The sequence below is a fragment of the Bicyclus anynana genome, chromosome 4, assembly GCF_947172395.1.
Source record: "Bicyclus anynana chromosome 4, ilBicAnyn1.1, whole genome shotgun sequence".
NCBI lineage: Eukaryota > Metazoa > Arthropoda > Insecta > Lepidoptera > Nymphalidae > Bicyclus > Bicyclus anynana.
Window position 1 is genome coordinate 7,936,538 of NC_069086.1, and position 24,387 is coordinate 7,960,924.

General features: G+C 34.9%; 1 protein-coding gene across 3 annotated transcripts; it reads left to right on the top strand.

The window, feature by feature from the left end:
* Positions 1-191: 191 nt before the first annotated feature.
* On the top strand, positions 192-23,028 carry LOC112053764 (zinc finger protein 717). Of its 3 annotated transcripts, none has more exons than XM_024093314.2 (27): positions 192-525; positions 820-990; positions 1,401-1,526; positions 2,467-2,548; positions 4,056-4,212; positions 5,371-5,494; positions 5,916-6,052; positions 6,473-6,558; positions 6,734-6,845; positions 7,800-8,020; positions 8,596-8,693; positions 9,692-9,755; positions 10,119-10,174; positions 10,687-10,741; positions 11,617-11,780; positions 12,546-12,615; positions 13,195-13,304; positions 14,175-14,275; positions 14,920-15,175; positions 15,990-16,175; positions 16,829-16,947; positions 18,271-18,388; positions 18,997-19,074; positions 19,912-19,963; positions 21,035-21,153; positions 21,660-21,750; positions 22,445-23,028. In XM_024093314.2, coding segments are annotated over exons 1-27 (3,105 nt in total). In that variant the 5' UTR covers positions 192-375; the 3' UTR covers positions 22,447-23,028. The 3 variants fall into 3 exon arrangements, with proteins under 3 accessions (XP_023949082.2, XP_023949081.2, XP_023949083.2); XM_024093313.2 differs by having other exon boundaries at positions 193-525; positions 21,660-21,738; XM_024093315.2 differs by lacking the exons at positions 4,056-4,212; positions 5,371-5,494; positions 5,916-6,052; positions 6,473-6,558 and having other exon boundaries at positions 195-525; positions 21,660-21,738.
* The last annotated feature ends 1,359 nt before the right edge of the window (positions 23,029-24,387 follow it).

A 24,387-nucleotide genomic window follows, 5' to 3' on the forward strand; every position in this document is an offset into this window, starting at 1 on the left:
GAGTTAAACTCTTGAAAATCATTTAACTATTTTCTTAGAAATGAAATAAATAAATTATACAGTACTTTTCAATTTCATATTCTGTGCCTTTATTGACGTTTTGTTGTGCCTACTCTCCGCTATGCGCGCTAGTAGTCTAGCGTCGGTTGCTTGCATCCTCAAACACAGGCGTTTGGTGGCGCCATGGCGCTCTTTTGAGTAGTGGCGCTGTTATCGCTTTTGACTTCGAGTTTCTCTCTGGCGTCCAATTTGTGAAATACATTTTTCCCATTTCGTTCGTTGTGTTTCTAATGAATAATGAGAGGTTATGTTGAATATTAATTTAATTTTTTGTGCAGTGTTTTTTGCAAAGTGTTTTGATTTCAAATCATAAAAATGGAAAGCAGAAAGGAGACTTTGGGTATTGTGAAAATATGTCGATTTTGCCTAGTGCAAAACAGACCCTTGGGAACTTTGTATGATAAAGCCAAATCAAAAACTACAGTTACACTTCCATTAAAAATCTTAACAAACGTGTCAATTGAGGTATGTGTTTATTTTACGTTATTGTAGGTACCTATTACTTAAAATAAAATTATGTAGAATGGACGCCACCTATATCTCTGCCATCGCGATCTGTCCAACAAACGTAATGGCGCCGAAAACTGTATGTGGCAAATAACATGCATTATTACCATTAATAACAAGGAAACAATACAATTCGATTCTAATAAAAATGTCCACCTTATTGATTCCGCTGGTTTTGATGACATATTTTATGCAGCGCCACCTAGTGGTTAAGAAAATTGAAACAATATTTTGTCTTTTCTATTTTGACAGGTACTTCCATCAGATAAAAAACCAACTTTCATATGTGACCGCTGCAAATTCTATATGAATTTGTTCTATGAATATAAACACATAGTCCGACAAGCTGATGAATCTATCCATCAGTATGTGCACAATGGAACTCCTCTTGCGGCTGTCTCTTGGCCAGTTGCTCTATCAAAAGTAAGTTTCTTATGTTTGTTATTTCCTATAAGCATTGTTTATTAATTCTAGGATTAAAATATTTATTCATAAACATACTGCTTAAATGTTGTGTGTGGGATATTCATGGCGAGTCAGATAAAATTTTGAAGGTAGTGAACCAAGCCATGTTTTCCATAATTTTCTGTTCTAGCCATGTTCCCGACTTCAGTGTGTCCTATAACAAATATACCCCCTGATAATAATTGTCCAATAAGGTTACCACTTGATTTTAAGTGTCATATTTAATATCTATTCTCCTACATTACATCTTTTAAGTTGTAAATTGTTTTATCAAACAAATCTGCTCTTCTGATTTTTGTACAATCAGTAAAGATGTTTTTAAATAAAGTGACAACCTATATATTTAGTTATTGAAAGCTTATTTTTAGATATTCCGTACCCTAAGTGAGCCGGACACTGTTAAAACAGTAGTCGAAGGTGGTGCCACCATTCAAGTCACATCTCATGACATCTCTGACAGTGACGAAGAAGATGGAAACGTATATAATGTGAAGGTAATATAGTTCCAATTTTGGTAGTTTTAATGAAAAAATATGTGTACAATATGTATTCTTGCAGTAACAGAAACCGCGTTTGAAACCGCACGGCGTCAGCTAGTAAACCCGCAATAAACCTATCAATTTTATTTTTCACTCCAATCGTAAATCCTAAGCCACTTCTGTGACTATCTGAGTGTAAGCTAAGCTAATTTCACTCGCCTACACACACACAAGCGTGCCTTTCGAAGCATAGCAATGCATCAAAGGCTTCAATTTTGGGGCACATAAAATGGCTTATGTATCCTGGAACTACACACTATCTATGTGTTATAAAACTATGACTTGTTCATTATTATTTTGATTGTATTTCCTTTAAAACAAATTTTTTGATGACATATAAATGCACATAATATTCACTCCTTAACATGTTCAATATAAACTAATGTTAATAAAGTATTACTGGGTATATTACATTTATAGATAAGAGATATAGAATATGACTTTATTTGGGTACTTTGAAGTGAATAACTTATATACAACAATTTTGCTTTATTAATATTATATAATTTTTTTAAGCTAGAGATAAATCCAACAAATTAAAGATTATAAAAATTGGTTTAGCCATTTTAGTGTTATAAATGGTGTTTAATTTAATTCTACTTTGTTTTATATATATTGATTTCATCTTAATATATAAATGCGAAAGGTTATTTATCACAAAATCTCGAAAGCCACTCAACGTACAAAGGTGTGACTTGGCAGGGAGGTAGTTTACAGCTAGTAGACTTCTGCCAAGAACGGATTTGGAAGAGGGCCGGATTATGGAGCTCTAAAGGCGGACGAAGTCGCTGATGTTTGCTAGTATACATATATATGTAAATTACATGTAGAATTACAAAGATTTCAAGTGTGTTTTATATTGCCGATGTTTTAAATGTAATCATATATTTTTTAGATTGGTGACGATGAAGATACAAAATGTATCAAAGTAGTAACTAGCAAAGACACCAAAGCCAAAGAGAACGCAAGAGGTCAAGGTAACTCAGTGACTAGTTGGATTTTTATTTTCCTAAGTTGCATTTCCAAATAATGTATTTAGAAGATGCGTGTGTTCATAGCTATGTCCTTATTTTATGTTATATATGTAAGAATAGTGTTATTATATTATTTTTTTGATTCAAATAATAGTGTGGAAAAGCTTATTATATCTCTGTGTTTGTGCTAATTTGTTTGTATATTTATAGAAGTTGTATTTATAAATAACTTTACTATAATTTGAATCAATCGATCATGTCTTTATGCATGCTAATATATTTTTTTATTTTCAGTGCATATAATAAGTAAGTAATTTTGCATGAATAGGTATAATAAATATATAATAAAGTGAAAATCTGTATTTTATATACAATGAAATAATTTGTACAGATGTCTCCCAGCTTATGTGTGTGCATCAGTATAAAATAGTTTAAGGCTTTTTAAGGCAAATGAAAATGTGTTCGACAGACTTGTTTGTAATATTACATAATTAGGCAATGTTTGACAAAAACCACAAACAAATTTGTTTGATTTGATGAAAAGTTTTGTCTCTTGAGGTTCTTAGGATAAAATTGTAAGCATGTAAGACAAAAGTTAAAATTCATAACTCAAGTTTCAGACCAATAGATGGCGTTGTCGACATTCAATTCTTTTACTTTCTTGTGAAGTAAAGAGTGCTTAAAATTGTTAAAACTATAATATTTTCAATTTTGCTGTTGCAATGTGTGTATGTTACGAGTATTTGGTATAGATAATGTAATTTAGAGTGATACAGGCGATTGCATGTCTCATTGAAATCTGTTTACTCATAAATTGTTGCTTAGCAACCACTCACAAACGCAAATGCGCCTGTCTGTGTCTGTACACATTATGTACCACTACAAAGACAAAAACTTCTGTAACATGAAAACCTACTGCTAACACTGATTTATCGGACGACATTTTCGCTTGAATTCGTCGATTTTTAACGGAGAATAGCAAAATAAATTGAATAATTCACTATTCATAATAAAGTTCCTTAAAGTAACGCCTGCTTCTATTCAATTTAGGAGAAAAATGACACTCATTTAACTCTATCCAAGAATCATGTGTATACAAACTTTGGTACCACCTACGGACGCGACTGACAAAAAGATTATGAAGATGGATGAATATACCTCTTACCCCAGTTTATAGGATGTCAGTCTCGAATGCGGCAGTGTCTCGTATCATCATTATCAACCCATATTTGTCTCACTGCTGAGCTTGAGTCTCTTCACAGAATGGAGAGAGCTAGACCAATAGTCCACCAACCAGCTTCTTAATTCTCAGGTATGCCGGTTTCCTCACGATGTTTTTCCTTCACCGTTTGAGACACGTAATATGATATTTCTTAAAATGCACATAACTGGAAAGTTGGAGATGCATTCCCCAGACTGGATTCAAACCCACACCCTCCGGAAACGGAGGTAGAGGTCATATCCACTGGGCTATCACGTGTCTCGTATACGTAAAGATTATTCTGTTTAGATGCCTCAAATGTTGAGGACAAGGATTCAGAGAAGATAGAAGAGGGCTGCTTCCCGTGCGACGAGTGCAACTGCACGTATCCACTGCAGCAGTTGCTCAACTTGCACAAAATGCAGAAGCACAGGACCAGGGACGTCGCTTGTAGCCAGTGTGATGCGTAAGTTTAAACTTGTAACTCAAACTCTAAAATATTTTTATCATCAGCCTATTTTAACGACCCACTACAAGATCTTATATCTCCTTATAGGAGAGTAATAAATAGTTATTTATACCACTATTGTGTAATGAAGGAGGTTGTAGCACGAGTACTACAATTGCTAATTATGTGCCGTGGCATACATTTGTACATTGTCTCTTATAATGGAAATTTCATTTTTCTAGCCATGGAACTATTTATTAATTGAAAAAAATGTAATGTAGCACGGTTTACCTGTGTGGTAATGAACATTACCAAACAACCTGTAGGAATTAATAGCTTTGTGATATGGTTTGGTTTTATATTGAATACATTACGAGATGGCATCTTTTAATAAATTATTTTAGAACAAATACTCAGCCCTGCCAGCTTAGCTTAGGGATAATTTTAAATTCTTAACACACTATAAGTTATTAATGATCATAACTGGCACAGACATCTTGTGAGACACAAGGATGTAACCCATCACAAACAAAAAGCTGAGAATTTTTGCTAATTATTTTTGAGAAGAAATCTCGTCCTAGGACTCGAACCTACTCGACTTTGTGATCGGAAGCCACATAGGCTATTCACTGCACCAACTAGGCACTGTCTACTGATTTTTGAAATAGATAGAACTGATAGAACTTAAAACACAGTAATAAAAATTATAAACACGAAAGTTTGTTTGGATGTTTGTTACTCTTTAACGCCATTACTACTGAAGCGATTTGGCTGAAATATGGAATGGACATAGATTTCCATAATCCATGGATTCCCGAGATTTGCGAAAACCTTTGATGATTTTAATGGTATGAATGTTTGCTACTCTTTCACGACTCTGCTACTGAACCGAATCACCTGAAATTTGAAGTAGAGATAGATTATAGTCTGAATTAACACATAGGCTACTTTTTATCCCGGAAAATTCATGGTTCACGAAGGATTTGTGAATAACTAAATTACGCGAACGCGGACGAAGTCGCGGGCGTCCGCTAGTAATTAATAAAGTAAATGATAAACACCCCTATCATACGCCTGTCTTATTACATCCAACCAAAAAAATCAAAATTTAAAATAAAAGGTTTATTTATTTTATTTAAAAAATCAAAACTATCCTAACGATATTTTCCTTTTCAGTAAATTCTTCACAAAATACGATTTAGCGGCGCACGCGGTACGACATTCTATGGACATGCCTTTCGAATGTGTAGCGTGCGGTAAAAAGTTCAAGCGATTGATTCTTCTGAAACGTCACGAGAAGGTGAGTTTCTTTTATCCTTAATGATACCTCAGAGACGTCACCAGGGGTTTTGGGCGAGCGCAGCAGAATCTCCTGATGGGGCCCGAAGGCAGAAACAGAAGAGATGAGCGGAACAACTCTCTAAGGGCATCTCCTCTGAGAAGGTGGAGAAGGAACTCTTAACAAACTTGGATCTGCCTTGTGCAACCTTAACCAAATACCAATTGTTGTCGGTTTTTGTCCTAAGACAAAAGCATTGTAACAAAACTTGGTAAATAATATATGATTGAAATTAACTAGTAAGCAATATATAGGTTAGTGCGCGATCTCCTTTGGTTATTTTTCTTTATTCCCTCCATATAACAAAGCAAATAAAATACTCAGACCCATAAGATTCGTTAGAAGGAGTTTACGCTGTATATATTCTTGTATAATGTTTCAGATGATACATCCGGATATACCTCAACTGCTGTGTCCAAACTGCCCGGCCACATTCCTCTCTAACGAACAGCTGGATATGCATCAGAAGAAGCACATTCGCCTCCAGAAGCCATATGCTTGCACACAGTGTGACAAAAAGTGAGAATTAGTTGACAAGGTTTTGGTTATTGTGAATTGGTGTTTTTTGCGAAGAATCTCCTTAAGATAAAAATAACATTTATTAATAATTAATAAATGTTATTTTTTTTTTGTTTAATAGGTAATATTATATTTGTTGAACAGTGTAATTATAATTTAAAAATATTAGAAAATTTAAGTAATATTAAAAATTTTGTAGGATTCAAACTCTGTTTCTTTATGCTGTTGCGGCCATTCCACCAGGACCCACTGTCCTACAACAGAGACTAAATTATTTATGATTATAAATATATTGCAATGCCATCACATCTGACCACCTTGTAATGTATAGAATGTAGATATTAGAAGATATTTTTTAATTAAAAAAAAATTCCATGAGGGTAGATCGACCTGTTGTAACGAAAACATTACTCTTTTCAGGTTCCACGAAAAATCAGCACTGCAAAGGCATGTAGACGTTGTCCACAACAAGGAAGCAACGCTGTGCTGTGAATACTGTCCCGAGCGTGAGTCCACAAATGCCCCCCTCCCCTCCAATGTAAAACGAGCTATGAACATGCGCAAATTACTAACATTATACTTCTCACAGTACATTTCACCACATAATCTACAATGCATTATGGGGTGAATACGTACTGTGATTTTAATAAACTATATACTGATATAATGTTTATTTTGTAGGTTTTGGATCAATATCTAAGTTAGCGCGACATGTGAGATCACACGTGGGTGAGAGACCGTACCCGTGCAAGTATTGTGAGAAGAGCTTCACTAAATCTCATCATTACACCAGGTGAGTTTCACCATAATTTTCTTTTTTTCGTAATTATCGTACCCACTCCTAGCTAGCCTCCAGTCTTTCCTGACTAGTTGGAAGGGAATGGGAATATTGGTCATATTACAAAAGATATGGCAAATAAAAGAATATTTGCCATAGCTAGCTAGGAGTGGGTACGATAATTATAGACCAATGGGGCAATTCATAACCACCACCCCTCAGTGATGAGTCCAACCGCTCTTACCGTTAAGCTATTGAGGCGTGATAGAATTGTACTTCATATGATTCGTAATAGTCAACTAATCACTTAGACAGGCCTACATGCCAATAAAACGTAGTATTAGTGACTACACATGACTGACCATAGGTTGGTAGGGTCGTATCAATATGATATGTCTCATTAGATCCAATGAAGGCCCTGGCTCAATGTTATTTTCTGTCATAGTGACTTCTTTACAAACACTCTTTTACTCAGCTACCAAATTAAAAGACAGTTCAGTTTTAAAAAGGTTGGATTGGGTGAGTGACGGTCACATCTAAACTCTATGCGGGAATTATTTGTAATTTTTTTGATCATTATTATTAACCCATATTTTGGTTTACTGCTGAGGTAGAGTCTCCTCTCAGAATGAGAGGGGTTAGGCCACCTTGCTAGCCCAATGCGGATTGGCAGACTTCACACACGCAGATAATTAAGAAAATTCTTAGATGTGCATGTTTCTTCACGATGTTTTACCTGTTTGAGCCATGTGTTATTTAATTTCTTAAAAAGCTCATAACTGAAAAATTTGCGGTGCATGTCCCGGACTGAATTCTAACTTACACTCTCCTGAATCAGAGGCAGAGATCATATGCACTGGGCTATCACGGCTCTTTTATTACTTTTTTTTTTGATAGGCTGCAATAGGTATGGTGCACTTACATCATTCTTTTGGTGACAAAGTTGACAATGAAATATTTTTTTGACAGACACTTCCGTCTAAAGCATCGGGAGCAGGCCCGAACGTCGGGAGCGAACGGCCAGCAAGAGCAGTACCGCTGCGAGCAGTGCGAGGACGTGTTCGACTCGCAGGACGACCTCATATATCACTCGGCGATACACGCCACGCAGAACCTCACGTGCCCGCTCTGCCAGGAGAAGTTTGAAGATGTCGAGGCAGTCACTACTCACATCAAGTCGCATGTCAATGGTATGTAAACATTGCGAGGAAAATCGTAGGAATTACATGTAGGTCTCGTCTTTATTTTTACTCGCTCGGTGAATTGGAGGTTAAGCATGAGTGCTACAATCGCTAATTAGGTGTAGTGGCATACAAAACATGATAAATAATATTTACCAAACAAGCTTTAAGAACTTTGTGATATGGATCTAGGTTTTTATATTGAGGTAGATTAAAAAATGGGAGTAGAAACAAATGTTTTGAATGATTGATTCAATTTTTTTGCTGGACTCTATCAAAAGTTTTGGTGAGGTTGCCTTCGCTTTATTAAAGCATGCCATGATTTGACTTATAACCAACTAATGGACAATTATTGTTGATGGACTATATTATACCGCTTATACATTAATAGGTCAAATTATTTAGTAAATAAATTATTTAGTAAAAAATATTTAGTTCAGGACTGGATATATACACAAACTTCAAAGCTATAATGCAAAAAAAAATTGACATTTGATAGTTTGACTACATTCTTTGCAGTTTTGATGATTACATTATTTTTTCCAGTATTTTTTAAGTAATCTGGTTATATTTTGTATTTGCAGGTGTTGAGTTCATGTGCGATTACTGTGAGCTTATTTTTACTACACAAGAAAAGCTCGACAACCATATGATGATAGTACATGATGATGAACTGCAAAATGTGAGTATAAATTAATTATTTTTAGCAGTCAGAAGTGGATTACAAAAACAAGAAAACCAATGTCGAACAAAGGTTCCACTCACAACATTTGTCAGGACAACTAAATTAACAAATCAAACTGTAACCAAAATAAGACCCTAGAATGGCAGAGAATGACCTAAATATGTGTGTAGGGTTAAAGGATCATTTGACTGTTAACAAACACTCCCCTTTTCCACTCAAGTCAGAGTCAAGAAACAAGAAGCGGTGGCGCGTCTTGTTTCCGTCATATCCGTCTGAAACTACTATGTTTTAACTCTTAAGTTTGCCGCGATTCACGATAATAGTACGTATTCTGACCGTCATACAGGCGACTGTCACCGTACCATCCACAGTTTGTTTCATGTAAAATGGTGCGGGTGACAGTTCCTTTCACTCTTGAAAGTTTGTCGCGATTCACGATAATAGTACGTATTATGAACTTCATACAGGCGACTGTCACCGCACCCATGCTATCTGAAATACATGCATAGTGAAACAGTGTTTATTATTTTAAACCCCCAATAGATGACGTTCTTATAGAACTGAAACAATCCTTTTTCTACACTTCAACAACCTAAGTATGTATGTAAGATAATCTTGGAATCTTAATTAGACCCACTTCCCGGTCTTCTATTAGGATGAAATTTTGCACACGCTCTTCGAGTTCTGATGTCAATACATGACTAGCTAAGAAACGTCATTACAAATCCAAAACGGCGGCCTCCCCAAGATGGCGGACTGGCTGTTTGACATCGACCCCCATGATATGGATATCAAACGAAAGGGTTTGCTATCAGGAATACGAAAAAAATAGTCACGTGACTTAAATTCAATATGGCGGACAGGCTATTTGAAATGCACCCCCATCAAGCGTGCCAAGCGTGTTTATTAGTTTTATAAACTATTCATGTTATGATTTTTAAAATGAGTTTTTCTTCAGTGGTGTGGTCTAAAGCACGCTTATTTTTTTATTGCAGGAATTAGATGATGAGTCTTCATTGGAAATGGATGAAAATGAAGACGACGATACTGGAATTAACAGTAATATATAACTTATTTAATAAATTTGTTGAAATTCTAAAATATCTCTCTCTCCCTTATTAATTCGATTAATAAGTAAATAAATGTCATTAAGTAAAAAAAAAAGGAATCACTGATGATGATCTTTTATTGAGCTTAAAACATTTTTTATACAAATATAGGTTGACACAGCACTTGCGCTAATTAGCCTATAATACCGTGTATGACATGTGTAAATAACGTGACTTTCTTTCTCAAAATCGGCTTAGTAAATCTAGAGATTACCGTTTACAACCTCAAATACTCGCTAACATTAAATCTTTATATAATATTTGTATACACTGGGTGCTTCAAAAAATTTATGCAATAACTTATTTTTTGCAGTTAAAGAAGAAGGCGATGATATGATAATAGAGATCAAGAAACCAGATAATTACCTCGTAAGTTTAAAACTTAATTAGTTAAAAAAACAAATTTATACAGGGTGATTCGGTTTTTAGTGCGGATATTTTTTTTCGTGGTTCTGTATAATTAATAGAACATAAATCTACAAACAATTCGGTACATTTTATGTAATTTTTTTTTTTCAATTTATGACTCACAAATAACAAAATAATGGACACATTATTACCAAAAAAACTGCGCAACTGCTGGCGGCACTTCCTGACGTCCTTTAATTATAAAAAATAATAGATAGGTATCAAACGAAAAGGAAATAAATGCACAAAGGTCAACGGCCCTCGGCGCGGCCGCCCGCTAATATACCAGCTGATTACGGCGATAGGGTGACCCTCAAATTCTGTTTAAAAGTAAATAACTTTAGACAACGATAACTTTGTTATTTTTGAGTTAAAAAAAAAAAGAAAAAATTCGTGATCATGAAACTTTGTTTATGTACAAATTATAAAAATATCCGTACTTAACTTTAAAATATTAAAAATAAATTTTTCAGGTTACTGAAGTTAAAGATGATACAGAGGAAAAAATGGATGTCACTAACTCTGAAGGTATGTTAACAATATAATAATTAAGTAGGTATAAGGTAGATTTGTAAGTATTCAAAGTGCATATAGATTTGACTATTTAAATGCTGTGGCAACTTTACCCCATTAGCTAGTGCAACCCAATGAGATTTCAGCAACAAACTTCGGCACCGTCTTCAAAGTGGTCAGAAAGTAGCACATACGTTGTTATTTTTCACTTTTTAGTTTGTTGTGATTTTGAAGTCAGTTTAATTTTTTTATTAAAAAAAATTTTAGTCGTCACGGGATGCCTGGCAGATGTGAAACATCGACATTGTTTTGTAAAAGTTAAACAACACTTTACAAAACAACAGCGAGAGGGATGGCTTAACGCCGGAGCGAATGGGAGAGAATCGCACAGTCCATTGCGCATGGCGACGCGTTGCCACACCGTACACACTAATGCATATAGACTGTATATATATAATGATAATTATATCACATGAATGTGATAGTAAAAGGCTTGCTTGCGTTTCTATAAATAAAATATAATTTTTATTTACAGTATTAAGTTTACATTAAATAATTAAATTAAACTAAATCTTACCTATAAATAAAATATAAAAACAACATTCAAACCCATTACTTACATTAGGTTTTAATACTTTATATTTTAATTAAAATTTCAATATTTTGTCAATAATATGTCGAATATTTTAAATGTGACAATGTCATGAAAAAAAGTAAAATACCTAAAAGAAATAATACTAAAGAGGTTTTCTTTTTACATATATATATACCATCATATAGCGTACAGAAATCCAGAAATCGGTTTTACGTGCGGCTAAAGATGTTTCACATCAAAAGATTTTGTTTGCTGTGCGAATTAGTAATGTGAATGCAATTTGTTTGTGTTTTAGAAAGCGAGAGCGAAGCGACATACACAGAGCTGCAGACGGTGGATACTTTGGCGATCATATCGAAGAATGTGCCCAAACCTCAAGAAAAAGTGCCGTCAAAACCTGCCGTCACCACTACAACAACTGACAACATCAAAATTGTCAGCAAACCCGTCGATAATCAGGTGAGCATATTTTATGTTAACACTAAGTAATCAGAGTCTTTACAAGTGACGTGTGAAGCCGGTGCAACCCATAAAAAACTAACATCACGCGTCCCCTTGACAACCGCATATACAAACTTTTTTCATTATTTGTATTTTATAATTTAACACTAACAACAATTACGTAAACTTACAATACTTATCTTATTTCTTTAGTTTTTGTAAAGAGTTTTTAAAATATTTAAAAACATAAGACGCCATTTTTCTCAAATAATATTGAAAATTACTTATGGATTTTGACCCGCTCTGATTTTCAAGGGTTAGGCTTGTTACATGTGCATGTAATGGGGATGATGACTAGGTTTGAATATATTGATTTTTACCATTGATTACATTCGGGTAATTAAGAAAAAAATTATCGTAATTAGATGAAAATTTATACATTTTCTTTACATTAAACGCGACACATACAAATCTAACGATCATTATGATCAACGACGTCATGATTCGTGCCATTTTGTATGGGCATTTTTCGGGGATCCGTGGCAGCGCCGCAAATATGACACTTAGCTCTGAAAGTAACTATAGCAGATACACTGTTACTGTTAGAAAATTGCTTTAATATTAGCATACTCCTAAATTATATACAACTTAAAAACTGTCATCGTCCCTATGCAGAAATAAGCATGTTTGTTGTACTTCTATACTCTCTCTACTACTATAAACACTTTTGTATTACAAAATATTAAATAGTATAATTTTTAAATCTTTATTCTCTGTTAACAGACATCAAATATATTACGGAAAGCCGAGGAAATAAAACGCAAGGCACCACCATCTCCAGCGGGTGATGCAGGTAATTTTGTATGTTGTTGCAATTTGATCTTGGAAAATTCTTGAGAATTTAAAGAAATTCTCAAAAGTTTTTATATAAAATGACTTAGTGTCTCGTTCTACAATCTAGTCTTTAATCACACATATATATATATAATTCATGTATCTGCAATGTTAGTTACCATAATCCTCTGAAAGGGCTTGACCAATTTTGATGAAGTTTTATGTGTATATTCAGTAGATGAGAATATATTATCTATTTTTCATATTAATAATGAAAAATTTCAACTAGTAAATATTTATAATTGATATATTATAAATAAATAAATAATATAATCTTAATATGTATAACTCATGTGTCACGTTGTTTGTCCTTACTGGACTTCTAAAGTACCTTAACAATTTTATTCAAATTTGCACAGTTTGACCCAACTCGAAAGATATGGGGTAGATTAGGGGTATAGGTTTTAACGTTTGGGTAAGGGTAAGGTAGGTTATAGGGGTAGGAAAGTTAAGCTTAACCGGGTCTGCTAGTGTTATCCAAAATCTCTGATGTATTGCTTGAATAACATTGAAATAATCAAACATATATATTTTCCAGTTATAATAAGAAAAGCTAAGCCCGTCACTAAAGTGGAGAGCAGCAACAGTGGCGGAGCCAGCGACAAGTCCCTGCGCTTGCTAGAAAAGGAACTGCAAGATCTTAAAAGAGTAAGATATTTAATTGTCTGTTGATAGATTTACTCATAATATTGATATTTAGTTTAATTAACAAGACAAGTTGCAAAAAAAATCATCAAGAAATATTACTTTTTAGTTTTAATACTCAAAAACAATGCTCCGGAGGTTTTCTCTCTTTCACTCAATGTACCTGACATCCGCATAGTGAATACATGAAATAGAAGGAATATATTTGTAAGGTTTTACGTAAGGTCCCAGCCATTGTCATAACATCTGATTGTTTTTTATGGATTCAAATATTACCAACCGCTCGCCAACTTGAGTTAGAGTTACTTGGGTGTAAGTCCACATCCCATCTATACTAATATTATAAATGCGAAAATAAGTCTGTCGGTCTATATGTCTGTTACCTTTTCTCGGCCAAACGGCTGAACTGATCGAGATGAATTTTGGTATTAGGATACTCCAAGGTACTATTACCTTGGAGCCGAACATAGGCTACTTTTTATCCCTAAAATAAAAAGAGAACAGGGGAAACAAAACAGGGGTTGAAAGTTTGTATGGAAAGTCGTAATTTTTTAACTGACTTCAAAAAAAGGAGGAGGTTCTCAATTCGACTCTATTTTTTTAAAGTTAAAGTTATAAAATGTTGTGTATTAATCATGAAAAAAATTACGAAATGTAATGTGATTTATGAATTTTTAAAATTCAACCCCTAAAGTGGTCAAATAGGGGTTGTAAATTAACATTGATTTCCACGCGAACGAAGTCGCGGGCGTCCGCTAGTCTACTATAAAGAGAAAAACCTGGGCCTGGCCATGAAATAGCCTGATAGTGATGATGATTGTTTCTTAAGAGCATAATACTCCAAGCTAATTATTGTTTATGAAATGTTTTCAGACGAACAGTCGTAATACAGAGACAAATAAAACGCCTAACAAAGTTTTGGAGTCGTCAAAAAGCAAACGGCCACAGTTCCAAACATCTACACCTAAATTAAGGTCAGTTATATATTTTATTAAGTCAATATTTATTTTGTACAAATAGACTTAGTTTATGCGTAAGGCTAATAATTAATCAATCACGAAACTGAAGTGGCAATGGGGTCCCAAGGTGCTGGAATGGCGACTCCGCATCGGAAAGCGCAGTGTTGGTCGACCCCCCAGTAGGTGGACTGAGAATATCAAGGGGAGCTTGATACTGGCGGCTCGAGACTGTTGTGCTTGGCAGTCCATGCAAGAGGCCTATATCCAGCAGTGGACGTCTATCAACTGATGATGATGATTATGATTATGATGATGATGATGATGATGATGATGATGATGATGATGATGAGGCTTAGTTTACAAGCACTTTTGAAACGTCAGTTTACACTATTCAGTGTTTTTATGGTGATAGTTTAGGTAAAATCAAAGATTTTAAATTAAATATTGGAGTACGTCATGCAGAGATTTCTTTTAGAAATTATTGCCTTTAGTAAACAGGTACTCATTTATTATTAACAGTATAACAAATATTTTATGAAACAAATAATTATAGGTACATTATAATTTCTCATTTTTTTTTTTTAATTCTTGCTAATAAATTAATAATCTTATTTAGGTTAATTGTGTTTGTATTGAAATGTAAAATTTGAATTTTACAGAAGCGCCGAGGACAAGAAAATATTAAATAAATCTTTCCCTCTAGAGAAGAAGCAATTAGAAAAACGTGTTCTAACCAAAGAGAACAAAGAGCCAAAAGAGACTAAGGAAATCAAAAATAACGGCAATTCTAAAGAGGAGAAAGATAAAGAAAAAGATAAGGAGAAAGAGAAGGATAAAGATAATAACGAAAAAGATTTCAAAGAAAAGGAAAAGGAGAAAATTAGTGAAAAGGATAAAGCAAAGGAAACTCCAAAGGTTGGTTAATTCTCATTAAATTCAAAATTCAAAATCAACTATTGAAACTTTTTTTTTATATTTGTATTTGAAAAACCAAATAGACAGCCAACCTAGTGTTAAGTGTAAAACCATGGCCTATAAATAGAACAACATGTAGCACGAAACTCAATTTTATTGATTTTTTTTCTTTATTCTTTCCCATGGGGAAAGGGCAAAGGTATTACGGTTTACAGGCAATTTTATTGTAATTGGCTTATTACTTGTCAATTACAATGTCACTAAGAATTCTCAGCCTAGAGTTGGGACAACACATTAAGCCATCAATCCCGCTTTCGGACCAATTGTAGGATTACCAGTATTGAACCCAAATTCACAAACAAAATTGTATATAATTTTCTGAGGAAAACATGCTTAGATTTGGTATATATATCTTTAACTAAACTAGAAGTTTTTGTGTTTACGCCATTCAACTACAAAAAGACATTTTTACGGAACTTTTTAACTGACAAACACTATTATACAACTATGAAACATCAATACTATAGACAATTTTTATAATCACATTAAATCCAGGTCCAGGTCATTAACATCTGTAGTGCTATTCTGTAACATCTTCCTTATTCTGTAGTATCGTGTTAGACAGAGAGAAAGATGGAGGTGATTTCGAATATCGCACTAGCGAATTATAAATACATTGTTACAGAATAGTGTAATCCTTACACGAGTTTGCTATATAAAACGATTCCTATTGAAACAAAATTGTCGGCTTATATCTCACAAAAGTGACCATCACTGTTAAAATTATAGGCTAATTATGAATAAATTATTGTAGAGTATAGTGAAAAATGGCGCTGCCACTGAAAAAGCCAACACAGAGGATGGAGTCCGTCGGTCAACTCGGCCATCTAAAATCAAAGACTATGCGAAGATGATACGGGAAGTGACGCAAGAGTTGTCGGATGACGATGAAACAACTGAAGACGATGAGGACTATTGCGAACCTGATAAAAGCACTGAGGTCAGATGAAAATTCGTTTATTAACGACTTAAAAAAAAAACTTTCTATTGATCGGTTTGAAGGCGGTTCTGTGCCGAATAGGCTCTTAAAGTTTATTTTGTTATTTGGCACCGTCTTCAAACCGATCAATATAAAGGACATAGGTATGATGCTATTTTTTGATTTTTAGAGTAATGCATCTTTGGAAGTCGGTTTAATTTTTCAATTGAACGAAAATTTTAACACTCCCATGATATGAGGGCGACAGGGAAAAAGACGGCGAGGCTATGAAATCGTGCGTGTGGAAGTCGCGGGTTTTTCATTCATCGCTAGACGCCCCCCAACCCCCCTTGTAACATCGGAAATGTTACGAACGAAGTTGCCAAGCTATAGAGCATAGTGACCGAAAGCGTCACAGTATGGGCAATTTCATTTACGTATTTCAGTTATTTTGATTTAAACACAAAATTACTAAATCGATTTTCATGAAAATCTATGGGAATCTATGGAAAAAAATAAATGGGACCAATCTGAAAGTATACTCTTGCAAACAAAAAGAATTTTCAAAATTGATTAATAAATGAATGAATTGGTAACAGACATAAAAAAATATACGCATCGAATTGAGAACCTCCTTTTCGAAGTCGGTTAAAAAAATTAAAGATTGCTTTTAGATTCGCAGAGGACGTCGCCCAAGTCAGGTGGTGAAAGTGACTCCGGCCAAAACTCCGCCCGCGACTCCAGCCAACCCGCCACGAAAACGCGGCCGACCGCGGAAAGACAACAAACAGGTGTAAGTAATCCTTAAAATAAATAAAATAAAATAAAAATAGCCTTTATTCTCTGACTGTTGAATACATATGATATACTTAATCATCATCATCATCATCATTATCAACCCATATACGGCTCACTGTTGAGCTCGAGTCTCCTCTCAAAATGAGAGGGGACTGCGGAATGCGGATTGGCAGACTTCACACACGCAGAGAATTAAGAAATTCTTTAGTGTGCAGGTTTCCTCACGATGTTTTCCTTCACCGATTGAGACACATGATATTTAATTTCTTTAAATGCACACAACTGAAAAGTTGGAGGTGCATGCCCCGGACCGGATTCGAACCCACCCCCTCCGAAATCGGAGGCAGAGGTCATATCCACTGGGCTATCACGGCTCTCGTACTTCAGTTTAAAGATATTTATTTCTCCAAAAAAGAACGTACTGTTCACTTAACTTAGAGTTAACATATCGTCATTTTTGCAGACAGCATGCATTATTGTAACAAAATTTTAATTACATTGTTTTTTCAATATTTTGTCCAAGTTTGTGAGGATGTAGGATGTACTTAATACTATTACTTAATTTATACACCAGAGCAGTCAGATTGTCCTTCGACATAGACCTCCTCCAGACTTTGCCACTCTACTCGACCTCTAGCCTTTCCTCGCCATCCTTTCGGCAGGTCATCCTCCCATCTTTTATGTGATCGTCCTTGGCTCCTCTTTCCATCTCTGGGGTACCATTGCATGACCTCTTTGGACCATTTTTCTTTCGAGGATCGGAGCATATCTCCCGTCCAGAAGTAATTCTTAGTTGTTATTTATTTATTGAATGACAAGTTAACCCTCGACTCCCAATACACCAGCAGGGTTATAATGTATAGTGCAACATAATTATAAGAGTTCAAGTTAATAAATGGAACTAATAAACTTGCTGTGTGGCAACACTGCATTTACTGTCATTATCACAAAGATCTGTCATTATAGAGCGATACATTATTGTTGATAATTTTGTCAAATTATATGACTTTTAATAGAATAAAAGTGACATGACAGCCCAGTGGATATGACCTCATACTTCTATTCGGAGGGCGTAGGTTTGAGTCCGGTCCGGGGCATGCACCTTCAACTTTGTGTGCATTAAGAAATTAAATATCACGTGTCTCAAACAGGAAACCTGCATACCTGAGAATATTCTTAATTCTCTAGGTGTGTGAAGTCTGACAATCCCTCCCCCTCTGAAACCCCTCTCATCCTGAAAGGAGACTCATGCTCAACATACGAGCCGAATATGGATTAATGATGACTTTTAATTGGCCTTTTTTACACTTTTGTATAGGCCTGCAAAAATTAAGAAAGAGGAAGAGACTTTGGTAGTGAAGAAAGAAGAAGTAACAAGTCCAGAAAAAGAAGAAATTGACAGCAATGACACAAGTAGTGTTACTGATGTTGAACAGGTAAATAAATCTTATACATTGAAAACTAAAATTGGCTTAAGTCATTGTTTAAATATTTTCAATAAAGATTTTCGTTTGTCAAGATAATTTTGTGTCAGTTACAAATAACTTTGTTGGTGTACATTGACAAGATCCCTGTTGAGGTTAAAACGGGTTAAACTTGGTATGGTTTTATTGGTCTTGTATATGAAAAAAAAAATCTTTTGAGCGATATCTATACATACTATAAAAGCATATTGACGATAAACTCAAAACTGCTGAACGCATTTTCATGTGGTTTTCGAAAATGTGTTTCAATAGATAGATTGATTAATGAGGAAAGTTTATAATTTCTATTGTATAATTTTTCAAGGTTTTGTAAAAATTGTTTATAATATGAAGAAAGCAAGCCTCCTTGGAGCACACAACACTGCCTAATTCCTTTGAGATGTAACAATACATTGCTATTACTCTCTAATACGAGTAGATTTGCAAAGCTATCCTCCATGGCATATATCTAACCCTTAATCTGTTCTAGGTTACGGTTAAACGTTTAACATTTCGAAAGTGATTGTAAACTAAAGCCTAATGGAAATAAACTATTTTTTTGTTTTTAATATAAATTTCAGAGTGTGTCTAAGACTCCAGAGCCGACCAACACATCCACAAATGTAATGGTATCACCTTCAGGACAAACTTTGAAAAAGGTTAGAGGCTAAAATCTCAGACAAATAACATTTCTTCATCATCATCATTAACAACCCTTCAATGGCTCACTGTTGAGCACGATCCTCTGAGGATGAAAGGGCTAATAGTCCACAATGCTGGCCTAATGTAGACAGATTGGCAGACTTTCACACACATAGAGAATTGAGAAAATTCTCAGGTATGCAGGTTTCCTTACGATGTTTTTCCTTCACCGTTTAAGACAAGTGATATTTAATTTTTAAAAATGCATATAACTGAAAAGTTACCCGGACTGGATTGCAACCTACGCCCTCTGAATCGAAGGCAGAGACATATCCACTGAGGTATCATGGCTTAACATTTAACACCACCATAATATATCAATGCAGCAATCATTCAATAATTCAATTATTAAAATGTTTGCCCTCCTTACCTTATATTTAAAAAATACATTTTTAATTAAGTTTGTATTTAGAATAAAATATAAAGTATTTATTCAAATATTTATTCAAATCCAAGCGACGTCACCCACATCTGAATGCTTCAAAAATGTAAAAATGTTTGAGAATGACATTTGAATGATTATGTGACCTATTGGAAACTAATGTTGAACGAATGAACGTAGTTCACGTTTCTTTGAGAGTACAGGGATAAAATATAGCCTATGATTCTCACAAACAACGTGCCTTTCTAATGGTATAACAATTTTGAAATCGCTTTAGTTAATCCAGAGATTACCCTTACAATACCACGATTGTTACCTCTCTATACTCTAGAGACACTCTAGAGTACTCTAGAATACACTAGTATAGATGAGGATCTCCTGATTCTATTACAAAGCTTATTTTTATTTATAGGTTCCTGTAAAAGCGTTACCACCAGGAGTGAAAGCGATGCCCCTGCCGAGAAGTAAGATTTATTCTACTAATTAAGTTGTTTTATTACTCAGTCATTATCAGCCGATGGACATTCACAGCTGGACATAGGCCTCTTGCATAAACTTTCAAATAAAACGGTCTCGAGCCGCCACCATCCAGCGGCTCCCTGAAACCCGCTTGATGTATTTGGTCCACCTAGTGGGGGGTCGACCGACTGCGCTTTCCGGTGCGGGGTCGCCATTCCAGCACCTTGGGACCCTAATCTCGCTCTTCGAACTACGTGGCCTTCGCCTGCGGATCTCCTCATTTTTGATTAGATCTGAGTACGAGTCTCCTCTCAGAATGAGAGGGGCTAGGCCGTAGTACACCACGCTGGCAAAATGCGGATTGGCAGACTTCACACATGTAGAGAATAAAAAAAATTCTCAGGTATGTAGGTTTTCGCACGATGTTTTTCCTTCACCATTTGAGACATGTGATATTTAATTTCTTAAAATGCAACATAATTGAAAAGTTAGATGCATGCCCTGGACCTGATTTGAACCTACACCCTCCAAATCAAAAGCAGAGGTCATATCCACTAGGCTATCACATCTCCGATATCTATACAGGGTGATCGGGAGTATCTCCCATAACTTCAAGGTGTTGACGAATCCACATAAAGGAGCCGAACTCTATAACTAATATTTTTTAACTGAAAAGTAAATACTTTTTATTTTTTCATACAAAGTAATTCAAATAAATCCGATTTTTCATGTAACACACGCCTTCATCTATCCTTGCATTTAAAATTACGTCAAACTTGGCTACATCTTAATTATAGGATGCGTTTAATAGATCTTAAAATTAGATAGATCTTAAATAGATCTTAAAATGTATCCCACACTTTAAGATCTATTTAGTATTTACTAAAGAAATATTATTTATCCCGAAAATATTAATTTTAGAACACATGTTACTTGAACATTTTGAATTAATTTTTGTTAAAGAATATAACCCTAGAGTTATGGGAAATACTCCCGAGCACCCTGTATATGTAATTATAATATATCTCGAATAGTGACTTATCTGCCTTACTGACAAACTGTTTTATATTTTGTAGCGATGCCAGCAGAACTCTGTGAGATGCAAATAGGCAAAAAAGTTGTGAAGGTGCAGAAAATAGTTATGACCAAAGCAGAAGTTGAGGCGATGGCTAAGCAGGGCCTGGTTGAAATGAAGGTATGTAACTTAGTCTTAAATTATTCATTCAAAGAATTTTATTTGCCTTATCTTAGAAATACGACCAAAATAGGCTAGTTTACACTTGGTTTTAAATTGTACAATATCGTTCTGCTAGATTGAAAAAAAAATTATAATATTTTGAGATGTGAATGCATGAAAATTTTAAATTTTCAATATTTTTTGACAATACGAGTCAAAACGTTGTCGGCCATGATGGTCTATATTTTATTGTTTCATGACGTCACATAAACAATTAACATTAAATCAAAACAAAAACTACTCGACGGATTGAACTATTCTTCATTCTCCTGGGCAGGTTACAGTGTACTTTTCATCACGCTACAATCAATAAGAGCCGAGCAGTGAAGGGAAATGTTGGGAAAACGTGAGAAGATACTCCATTTTTACAGCCATACTACTGTAAGGGCTGGATTAAAGAGGTCTAAGTCGCGTGCGTCCGCTAGTTTCAAATATATGAATATTTGTTATTGTATTTGTTTCAGGGTGGTACAATGGTGTTGAAGCAAGGCATCAAACTCTCCGACGCGTCTGCAGTTAAATCGTCTGTCTCAGGCGATGGAGGTAACCGACTTTGTGGGTGTTGTTCTGTTTCAACTCTTTTGTTTATTTCTGAGATAGCCCAATGCTGGTTTTATTTTGTTAATACCTGACGCCGCGCGGTTTCACTAGAGTGGTTCCGTAGCGTAGGAATACGGAGATAATATATAGCCTATAGCCTTCCTCGGTATATGGGCACTGAAAGAATTTTTCAAATCGGACCAGTAGTTTCTGAGAATAGCGCTTTCAAACAAACAAACTAACTCTTCAGCTTTATAATATTAATATAAATTTTACACACAGTTGTGTATGTCACCGTAAAAATGTAAATACCGTTATTTTGTCTTGTGTTTGTTTGTAATGTGTCTCGCGAGATTGTAAATTTTCGATAAATTGTGAATTCTGGTTTTGATTGTGATATTGTGACAGGTGTCACAAGTAACCATGGCAACACGTACGAAATGTTCAATTATTATTTAACCCGCGACTTCGTCCGCGTAAAACTTCATGTAAACTCTCAACTACTCTTAATTTTTTATTTTTTTTCTGTCATAGGAACCTTCTCCTGACAATAACAAACACACCCAAAAAAAATTGTGAAATTGGTCCAGCCTTTCACGTGTGATGGCGTGACCAAGGGATATATGGATTATTTTTTATATAATACATAGATTAATGAACTGGTCAACCTCTATAAATTTTATTTATTTACTTAACAAATTTTTTTCAGAGCCGGTCAGAAGAGAAAAAGCGGTTCCGACTCGCTGTGAAATTGGTGATGAATCGTAATATAATTTTAATTATTTAATTATATTTATCAATTACGCTAATGTTAAATATGAGAATTAACACTAAGATTGTATTTTAACTATGGGACGCCTTTACCTCTCACTCGCTAAAACTCGCGAGGTAGGACTCTCGTCTTTTTTTTTTTTAAGAATATTTGCCATACATTTTATAAATTTGACCAATATTACTATTGTCTGTATTGAGGAATAGTATGAGTAGAACTAAATAGTGCGTGTGGGTTTATTGACTCGTGTAACATTATTTAACGGCCTCCGTGGCGCAGTGGTATGCGCGGTGTATTTACAAGACGGATGGCCTGGGTTTGATCCCCGGCTGTGCCGATTGAGGTTTTCTTGATTGGATCTGGTCGTTACTAGTTACCAAGCGAATTAGCGTTCCGGTACCATGTCGTATAGAAACAGAAAGGAGTGTGGATTTTTTATCTTCCTTACAGCTTCCATCTTAGATTGGATCATCACTTTTCACTTAGGTACCATCAGGTAGTCAAGGGCTAACATGTAAAAGTCATTCTATTTAAACGGCCTACAACAAGGCCGGGCCTTTATCCTGTTAAAGAGGGGATATAAAGCTTGGACTCTGCCACACTGCTCTATGACGGATTGGCGTGCTTGGGTTGTGATAATATTTGTTGTAGGTAATGACCGGGACTGACGATTTAACGTGCTCTCCGAGGCACGGGGTTGTAACCAGTGGCGTGCACTTCATAGATGCATAAACGCAATGCATACCCTGAGGATTCCATACCATAACCAGGGATGAGCTATGGACTCCACGTAAACCATGCGAGTTTTAGCGGACGCTTTAATACAGAGACGAGTAAATCGATTCAGAGACAATAGCATAAATCATAAAATCAATTTGAATCAAAGACAAATTGTTAGATGAAGTAAAATATAATATTTAGCACGTTTGACGTTAAGCTAGCGGAACCGAAGTGGGGAAACCTTTATCTTCCACTCTGATTCAGCCACATTGATTGAAATGAAACGCACCTCTATAGTCTGGCAAGTTCGTTGGTGACACTCCCATGATATGCGGGCGACGCGGGGAGAGGTGTGAAATTGTGCGTGCGGGGAAGTGAAGTGTGAAATTGAGAGTGCATCAGTCGTGGGTTTTTCATTCATCGCTACACGCCCCCTGGCCCGCGCGGACCATCGGGAGTGTTACGAACGAAGTTGCCAAGCTATAGTTTTACATTATATTTAGTACATAACTTAAGTTTAGAGGATTCCATATAATGTATTTTTGTGTTACTTTACGTAAGCACTATAGATCTTTATTACTGATAATGATAATAAATTATGTAATTGTCAATCTTTAGTATATAATACAAGAAAAATGTAATGTTTACACAACATGTTTTTTATTACTAGATATAGGTACCTAATAGATGTTAGTTTTTGTATAGAGTTAATTAATTATGAGCTAAAATAAATAATAATAAGTTGTGCTTTTAAAGTGTTAGTGTATTGATAGTTAGAAAATATATTAAATACTTATATTTTTGTCTTGAAATTAAGTTATGAAGATTGATAATTAAATACATAATAAAATAATATAAACAAGAGAAATACTTTTTTTATTTTTCCATAAAAATAATTGTTTTTAACGATATCTTATCACATTTTTTTTGTTGAAACTTTCATCAGTTTTATTATTATTTTTCATTTTTTTTCTATAAATTTATTATAGCAATTTACTACAACTGGGAGCTAAATTAATAAACCTCGTTTGAAGGAACACTGCTATAATTATGATGCGTTGGTAATTCTAAGTATGTCGCTATTCAACAATAGATGGCGGTTTTCATTTGCTGCTAATGTTGTTGTTTATCTATGACAGATGGCACCACAAGTCATGCTG